We start from the raw sequence: 9,735 nt of genomic DNA, 5'->3' as shown, positions 1-9,735 counted from the left end.
AGGGCAGCGATATGAACTATATACAACGACAACTTCAATCTGCGATTGATAATATTATGGTTTGGTGTGAACAGAACAGTCATACTATCTGAGCTTGTAAAAGTAATTGTGTTCATTTCTGTAGGAAGCGAAGCCTTCACCCTGATCCAACACTTTATATTAATAATCAAATTATACCTGTAGTAAATGAAGTTAAATTCCTCGGAGTCATTTTTTAAATATCCTGAAGGTTTTGTCGAATACCTCTTGGGGAGCTGAATAATCAAATTATACCTGTAGTAAATGAAGTTAAATTCCTCGGAGTCATTTTTTAAATATCCTGAAGGTTTTGTCGAATACCTCTTGGGGAGCTGATAGAGCTTTTCTCCGAGTGTATCAGGCAGTCATCGTATCTTGCATTGACTACGGATGTGTAGTGTACGGATCTGCTCGTGACTCTGTATTACGGAAACTTGATACTGTTAACCACTCTGTTCTACGCATTTGTTCTAGTGCATTCCGGACATCACCTGTCCAGAGTTTATATGTTGATTGCTATCAAACGTCTCTTAACTATCTGTTAATTATTATTTCAAAGTCATGTTTTTGCCAAATCATCCACTGCAGAATACATTTCTTAATTCTTACCTTGTGAGACTTTATCGTGCCCGCCCATATAATATTCATCCATTTATGAACAGAACAAAATCATTCGTCGAACAATCGACAATGACTAGTTTGCAAGTAGAAAAATGTAACTTTTTTAATTTTTCACCTTGGAATATTCCATCCATTAAATATATTAATCCATTTTCATCGTCTGTTAAAATTTCGACTGCGCCGATTGTTTATCATCAAATTTTTAAGTTTCATCGAAGTCTGTATTCGCAATATGCCCCTATATTTACAGATGACTCAAAATCAGCTAACTCTGTCGGATGCGGTATTGCTTTTGAAGATACCGTGTTTGCTTCTAGGCTTAATGATGCCTTCTCTGTATTTACTGCTGAGGTAATAGCAATCTTTTGTGCTTTACAACGCATATCGAACGAAAACACCCGTTGCTTCTGCATATACACTGATCGTGTGAGTGTTTTGCAGCAGTTACAATTCCGGTAATAATCCGATTATTCGTGATATTTTTCTTCTTTTGGGGGATCTGAGAAGCAAAGGATTTGACATAATGTTTTGCTGGGTACCCAGTCACGTGGGCATTAAAGGTAATGAGTTGGTAGATTATGCCGCTGAATCTGCATCAACCCCACTTAACAGATTTGTCCCTTTAGCTGATGTTAAATGCTACATTAAGAAACATATTTACAAAATGTGGCAGCAACAATGGGATTTGCAGGAAAATAACAAATTGAATTCATTAAAACCCCCACTTAGCAAATGGTCTGGTACCTCAATTAGGAGAAAGGACGTTATTTTGACACGTCTTCGAATCGGGCATAAATTTACTCTATGAGACTTCGTCCCGTGTAAGGCAGCATGTGGCTGTCTACTACATTGACTAACGTCTCTTACCTACCGCTGAAACAATAAACTATATATATAAATTAAACAGACATAAACTACAAATAAACATAACATATATAAACCAATAACAAAAAATAAACTACCAAAAAATAACAGTTATAGACTAACTACTTTTAACAAAACATAAACTATGAAAAATCAACAAACAATTGAAAAGACAGCATCACTCATGAAACCAAACAGATGAAAAGAAGACATCGACATACCGGTTCTTGGGAGGGAAGTTCGCATTAAAGTTAGAACTGACCCTAGACGTCAAAGTCCGACGGAAAGTCCTGGAGTCAGTCCAAACGCGCACAAAACACACGCACAAGAAAGATGGCAAAAAGCGACTTACCGCTGGAAGTTGTCGACGTCGATTTCGGGCTCACCAGGCACAAGGGCTTCAAGTGGACCAGAGTTTTCCTCAAATTGGAGGTGGCCAGTGATGTGCTCAACATAGATGTCCCTGGACTACTTGATCGCCCCACTGACACGAAGCTTCCTGAATTTATGCAGGTATCCTTTCGACATAAATTTCCTCAGTGAGACGTCGTTGTTTGGGTCCCAAGCACCCAGTGAGCCGACAAGAATGGGGACGACACTTGCCACGAATCCATGACTCGTGAAATGGGAAGCAAGCGAGGCGTATTTATCCAGTTTCCTCTACCTTGCCTCCTCAAAAGCACTCATACGGTTTTCAAATAGACAAGTGACGTCAATGATGTAGATCTTCTTTCCATTTTTGAATACAAGATCCGGGCGCAGGCCATCCGGACCAATACTCTGGTTTTCAGAGACGAGCATGTTCCTTGGAGTGAGGGCTCTCTTAATTCTTTCCACGATGTTGTTGTGGCGAAGTTGCCAACCCCTAGACCTCCCCTTGCAGTGATTAAGAACATGAGGGAGGGTTTCAAGGTCAGCTTCATCTCATCTCCTGCAAGCCCGATTATTCCCCGACTTCCAGGCCTGGGTGCCATTCAGGGGGAGGAGATTCAACATTGCCTTATGTATAAACCTCCAGTCAGCGAACCTAGTGTATGCACCATCAGTAATGAAATGTGAACTGGCTGCTGACTGGGCGACACATTCCATGGCCTTCCCCTGATCAGGTTTGGAAAGGAGCCTCCCAGACCTGGCCATCCGGAGCCTGTCCCGGATGGAGAAGATGACTTTCCTTCTTCCAATTGGCTTGATGGTAAGATCTTTATAAAATAACCTGGGGACGCTGTCATTGAACTCCTAGGTTACCCGTAGCCACTTGGAAGCTTTCCTGGCAGACGCCCAAATGTTGGAAATGTCAAAGACCTCAACGACGCTGGTCCCAGACAAGAAAGAGCCGAAGTCCTCATCATTTTCCAATGGTTTACGAAGGCGAGCCTGGACTGTCGCTCCGAGGTCGTTCTTTGCTAGTTCGGCAACCTGACTATGGTGATAATGGTCTGGAATTTAGAATTCCTTCTATTTGATTTGTAACTGTCAGAAATTCCTCATAAGTTAACCTAGCGTTACCTACTACCCGTTTCAGATGGTACTTAAAGGACTTCACTCCAGCCTCCCAAAGGCCTCCAAAATTGGGTGAACGGGGTGGAATAAATTTCCATTCAACTCCCTCTGAGAGTAAATACTCAGCAAAAATTTTATCTTGATCAATTACAATCTCAAGTAATCTCTTAATTTCCCTATTCGCTCTAATAAAAGTTTGAGCATTATCCGAATAAATTTTGGAGGATTTGCTTCTTCTTGCAAAAAATCTTTTTAATGTGGCAATAAAAGCTTCACTCGTTAAGTCACTCACAATCTCTAGATGAATTGCTTTGGTTAAAAAGCATATAAAAATACACACATAGACTTTGTTTAAAACACCTTTCCTCTGATTGCGATATTTTATGAAGAATGGTTCACAAAAATCAGCTCCACTCACATTGAATGGATAGTTAGGTGTTACTCGATCTCTCGGCCCATTATCTGGTCTAACGTAACAGGTTTAGCCTTAAAACACACAATACATGAATGAACTATTTTTTTACACAAATCACGACAACTTATAATCCAATATTTTTGACGTATGAGATATAACAATAATTGTGGTGAAGCATGCAAATTTTTTAGATGAAAATGTTCTACAATTAAATAAGACAGTCTATGATTTTTAGATAAAAGAATTGGAAATTTACTATCAAAATCTAAATCACTGTGGGTAAGTATACCACCAATTCTCAAAATGCCATTTTCATCCAAAAAGGGAAATAATTTTTTTACCTGACTGTCAGTATTGACAAAACCTGATACCTTGAGAGACTTGATTTCTTTGTGAAAGTCTTCCTCTTGAACAATTTTAAGGAGCCTCATTTCAGATTCCTTTAATTCAATAGCTTTTAAGATTCCAAAATTCTTAGGAAAATTAGCTCTACAATTGTTCAATAACCTGTAAATATAACTTAATATCCTAATTAAACGACAATAATTATTACTTAAACCAATTATATCATGCACAAAATTGTTCACTTTAGCATTAAGATAAACAAAGTTATTAGAGTCACTAAATTTAAAACTTTCTAGTTCATGTTGAAAAACTCTCTTGTTGGTCTTAAACTCGGATTGGAACTCTTCAATGGAACTCACTGGTGGTGGTTCACTGGAAGACATGTCCTCAGTGGACAAGAATGGAGGTCCAGTCCACCATAATGAACTGTGGTGCAGGCTTGATGGGTCGAGACCTCTGGAAATGAGGTCAGCCGGGTTCTGAGAAGAGGGAACATGATGCCACTGTTCTGCAGATGTCAGAGCTGTTGAATGGTGGAAACTCTATTTCCCACAAAGGTCTTTAGAATGTTAGGGTCTTTTTGGATCCATGCTAAAACGATTGTTGAATCACTCCACAGGTACGTTGGAGGTGAATCAACTTGTAAAGCAATCACAACTCGTTTCATCAGCTTTGACAATAGGACTGCAACACACAGCTCATGCCGCGGTATTGTGACATTTTTCACGGGTGCAACTCTGCTTTTGCTCGTCACAAGTTTCACTGTTGGTATGCCGTTTGACGAATAAGAACGACAGTATATCACTGCCCCGTAACACTTTTCTGAAGCGTCGGCAAAACCGTGTAATTCAATCCTCGTCGGATGCGGATGCACATGCACAATACACCTTTCAATACAGATACTGTTTATACTCTTGAAATCCTCAAGAAAATGGTGCCATTCGTTGGCTTTTTCAGGTGGCAACTCATCCATCCAGTCAATTTTAAGACTCCAAAGGCTCTGCATGAAGATCTTGGCTTTCGCGACTACTGGACCAAGTAGTCCCAGTGGGTGGAAAAGTCTAGCAATAGTTGAAAGAACACATCTCTTGTTGTAAGAATTCTTCAAATCAACTGCAACTCTGAAAACAAAACAGTCCTCTAGTGACTTCCAGGACACTCCTAACGTCTTTGTCTCGATGAGATTTTCAAAGTCGTATCCTCCATCGATATTTGAAGCCAATTCTAAATGGTTGCTAGACCGCTTGTGAAGCTGCATTCCTCCCTTCGCCAATATAACAGAAAGTTGACTCTTCAGTTCCTTAGCTTCCTCTAAACAAGATGCGCCGCAAAGAACGTCATCCATGTAAAAGTTCTGTCTAAGAATGGGTGCAGCTAAGGGAAAGTTCTTCTCTTCATCTTTAGACAGTTGCAACAGTGCTCTTGTTGCTAAAAAGGGAGCACTCACTGTCCCATAAGTCACTGTTTTCAGCTCAAAAGTTTTTACTGGATCATCAAGATTTTCTTTCCATAAAATTCTGAGCAATGATTGCTGGCTCTCGTGCATGAGTATCATACGATACATCATTTTTACATCGGCCGTAAAGGCATAAGGATGTTCTCTGAATTTTATCATGATTGCAAATAAGTCATCTTGCACAAGTCCTCCATTATATTGCAACGAATTGAGTGACAATCCATTACTTGTCGGATTCGACGCATTAAAGACCACTCTCAATTTAGTGGTACTTTTTTGTGGCCGATATACGCCATGGTGTGGCATATAATAACTTATCTCTGGGTTATCCTCCTCAGTGATTATTTCCTTCATGTGTCCTAAATGTTCATATTCATGTATGAAATCTTTATATATCTTTAGGTATTGAGGATCTCTCTCTAACCTAATCCACAGTGCATCCAATCGTTTGACAGCTATGTCCCTTGATTCACCTAAACATTTCGGGTCATCTTTAAGGGGCATTTTCACTATATACCGGCCCTCAGCATCCCTTGAATGCGTTTTCACGAAATGTTCCTCACACAAAACTGCCTCTTTATTTTTGGTTCGTTCTAAATCAACATTTTCTAATTCCCAAAATTTTCTTAAGGTATCATTTAAATCTCCTTCCTTAATTAATCCAAAATGTACTTTTACATCACTATTTACACAACTACTACTACCTGAAGCCACAAACCCAAACACTGTATTTTGGAAAATAAGATCAGAATTTTGCGAATAAATTTGCCCGCTACGTAATAATTCATAGAAAATTTCGGCACCCAATAAACAATCAATGGGACCTGGAACATAAAAAGTATCATCTGCTAAATTAATGTTCTCAGGAATTTGTCTTTCCACATGTAAAAATTTAACTGGAGTTTAAATCGGTAATTTTCTCTACTACTAACATATTTATTTCTCTTTTAAAACTATTATCGGAATTTGAAATTACCGCACTTACGCAATTTTTAACACACATGGAAGAATCATTTAAACATGTTACTAGAATATTTACTTTTTCTTTTTTCAATCCCAATTTGTCTGCACATTGCCTGCTCATAAGATGAGTCATCGATCCGACGTCTAATAAACATCTCACTTCCTGCCAAAAACCAAACGTATCTCGAATGAAACATTTAACAGTGCTCAAAAAAACTGTTTTACTCTTTTCATTTTTGTTTATGACGAATACTGATTTATGGGCATATCCCGAACTATCTGGCGTCTGTAAAGTTGAGGAGACAGGGGGGTAAGAGGGGTGAAATACTTTCGCATTCTCATTAAGTGATGACTCTGAATTATTGGCTGTCTCTATTTGATGCGCAATAATAGAATAACTTTCATTTTAATGATTTATTTTATGTCTCGGGAAATGGAGAATAGTACGATGCTTCCGGTTGCATACTTTACAAGTTTTAGCCTTACATCTTATAGCTGAACATTTTTCTTTTAAACAAAGAAAGCAAAGGCTCTGTTTTTTAACTATATCAACTCTTTCTTCAACAGGAAGTTGTTTAAATTTTGCACAAAAAAGCAATGTGTGATTTTCAAAACAAAATGAATACTTTGACTCATTAACATCGGACAATAAAACACTTGTAACATTTTTATGATACTTTTTTTGAATCTGTTTTTAATGAATTTGTTTTGTTTAAAACTTGAATTCGACTCATTTTTATTCGAAACTTTTGAGGATGCAAACAAATCTAACTCACGACCTAAATTTTGTGGTTTGAACCAATCTTCCCCTTGTTTAATGCTGATATAACTCATTAACTCCTGATCAAGGGAACTCCATTAGATGTTGCCAATATTTTAGGCAAAGCCTTTGCAGAAGTTTCCGCAACCGATTCTTACAGTTTTGATTTTTTATCAGTTAAGAATCACGCGGAACGGGTACATTTAGGCTTTAATACCCAGGAAACATTTCCATACAACTGTGAATTTAAGATGTCGGAACTGGAATCGGCTTTGTCTCAAGCCCATGATACAAGTCCTGGACCAGATGGGATCACATATAGCATGCTCCGCCATTTGAATGCAAATTCTCTTTCCAGTTTATTACTCTTATATAACAGAATCTGGACTGAGCACAAGTATCCTTCACAATGGCAGGAAGCTTTTGTGATTCCCATCTTAAAATCTGGCAAAGACCCATCAAACCCTCTGAACTACCGGCCAATTGCGCTGACTAGTTGTCTTTGCAAAACCTTTGAGCGAATGGTTAATGCTCGTCTCGTATACGAATTGGAGAAACAAGGATGTATTCCCCCTTTGCAGAGTGGTTTCCGTAGAGGTCGGTCTACTTCTGACAACCTCATTTTACTGGAAACCCAGATCCGCAATGCTTTTGTTAAGAGTAACCACCTTGTCTCCATATTCTTCGATATTGAGAAGGCATACGACCGCACATGGCGCTACGGCATACTTTTAACACTTTATAATTTTGGTTTTAGGGGAAACCTACCCATATTTTTACAAAACTTTTTATCACATCGCACTTTTAGAGTTCGTATAGGTAACTTTTATTCAAATCATTTTATTCAAGCTGAGGGAGTTCCGCAGGGGAGTGTCCTCAGTGTCACACTCTTCATTATTCATCTTAGTCAAATTTTAACCCATTTACCTTCATCTGTGCATGCTAGTCTTTATGTTGACGATCTGCAGGTCTCGTGTCAAGGCAGCAATATGAATCTAATTGAAAGGCAGTTACAAGCCGCTGTAAACAAATTGGTCTCTTGGTGTAAGGAAAACGGGCATACGATCTCTCCGGAGAAGAGCCGATGTGTACATTTTTGCCGAAAACGAAATCTTCATCTTGATCCGTGTATTCATATTCAGAATATTCCAATTCCTGTGGTAAACGAAATACGAATTTTAGGAGTGATATTCGATCGGAAACTTACCTTCCTATCGCATATCTTATATTTGCGGAATAAGTGTGAAAAATCCTTAAATATTTTGAGGGTTCTGGCAAAAATATCTTGGGGTGCCGATCGAACCTCCCTACTCCGTATCTACCAGGCAGTAATCCTTTCCCGTATTGATTACGGTTGTATGGTTTATGGCTCTACACGCCCTACAGTTTTGAGGCAACTGGATACTATCCACCACTCTTCTCTAAGAATCTGATCCGTAGCTTTCCGTACATCACCAGTAGAGAGTCTATATGTTACTTGCCACGAACTACCTCTTCACTTACGACGGCAGAAGTTATCTATTTTATATTATTATCGGACAAAGTCTATCCCTAATCACCCCATTTGTAATATGAATCTTCCTTTTGGCCTTCGTAGACTATACGATGCCCGTCCCTCTCATATCCTACCATTCAATGAGAGAGTAAAATTACTCTTGCAGGACTCGGACCTTTCAAACGTCACCATCAAAACAGCTGAGTCATTTTGCCTTCCGCCTTGGGATATCCCGCATTTTCACTTTCTGAATCCCTTTGCAGGTTTTGACAAATCGTCAGCAGCTCCTGTGGTTTTCCAGCAACTCTTTCTTTACCATCGCTGTCGGTATTCTTCATTTACTCCAATTTTTACGGATGGCTCGAAATCGGATGGACATGTCGGTTGTGGCATCGCACTTCCATCTGATACACTGAGCTATCGCCTACACGACCACTGTTCTGTATTCACGGCTGAGTTAGTAGCAATTTTCTGTGCTCTTCAGGAGATCTCGCCTTCTTCTCAGCGTGATTTTTTTATCTATACTGACAGTAGGAGTGCTTTGGAGGCACTCTCACATTGTCATAAAGGGATGCACCCAACTGCTATTCGGATTATGTCTACGTTGCAAATTTTACAAAATAGAGGATTCAATGTCATATTTTGCTGGGTTCCTGGTCATGTGGGTATTTCCGGAAATGAGGAGGCAGATTCTGCTGCTAAACAGGCTACATCCTTTCTGACATATAGCCTTCCATATTATGATGCGAGAAAGTCCGTCAATAATTATTTCCACTTAACTTGGCAGAAGGCATGGGACATGCAAACTAACAATAAGTTACATTTTGTCAAACCTACAATTGATTTCTGGCCTATAATCCGTATACGAGAGGTCGATGTCAAGTTGACTCGCCTTCGTATAGGGCATACTCGATTCACGCATCGTCATCTCCTTTTCGGTGAGAGAGCACCGATCTGTTCTGTATGTAATATTGATTTTAGTGTGAAACACATTTTAATTGAATGTCCAGTTTTTAATTCTCATCGTCAATATTTTTTTCATTCACCTTCTCTGGATTTGCAAGACATGGTGGGTGAGAAATACCACCCAAATATTTTAAACTTTTTAAAGGCTATTGGCTTTTATGCGTGCATTTAATACGTGTTCATTGTTTATATATATATTTAAATTGTAACATCTGATTTCTGTTACAGAATCATTGCCCATTTCCTAATTAAAATTTAATATACTCATTGCTACAAAAATTTTCTTGTTTGCTTGATTATCCTTTTTTTTTACATTTTATAACTGATTCATT

The 9,735-nt window shown here is 38.7% G+C and overlaps 1 protein-coding gene across 1 annotated transcript; it reads right to left on the bottom strand.

Moving 5' to 3' along the window:
* Window positions 1-4,280: 4,280 nt before the first annotated feature.
* Window positions 4,281-7,016, bottom strand: LOC129956689 (uncharacterized). Its single transcript, XM_056068620.1, has 2 exons — window positions 6,959-7,016; window positions 4,281-6,043 (listed from the first exon to the last, which is right to left on the bottom strand). Exons 1-2 carry the CDS (start codon window positions 7,014-7,016, stop codon window positions 4,281-4,283), a joined length of 1,821 nt encoding a protein of 606 aa, XP_055924595.1.
* Between the last annotated feature and the right edge of the window lie 2,719 nt (window positions 7,017-9,735).

The sequence above is a fragment of the Argiope bruennichi genome, chromosome 11 (assembly GCF_947563725.1).
Source record: "Argiope bruennichi chromosome 11, qqArgBrue1.1, whole genome shotgun sequence".
In the NCBI taxonomy this organism is placed as follows: Eukaryota; Metazoa; Arthropoda; class Arachnida; order Araneae; family Araneidae; genus Argiope; species Argiope bruennichi.
This window is presented reverse-complemented; position numbering and strand designations above follow the sequence as displayed.

Bases quoted from the DNA above. Each gene is read 5' to 3' on its own strand.
- LOC129956689 (XM_056068620.1), bottom strand. From the start codon at position 7,016: ATGAGTTATATCAGCATTAAACAAGGGGAAGATTGGTTCAAACCACAA. The intron at 6,044-6,958 runs GTGAGTTAGATT...TTTATGTTCCAG, and splicing joins CAAACCACAAAATTTAGGTC to GTCCCATTGATTGTTTATTG.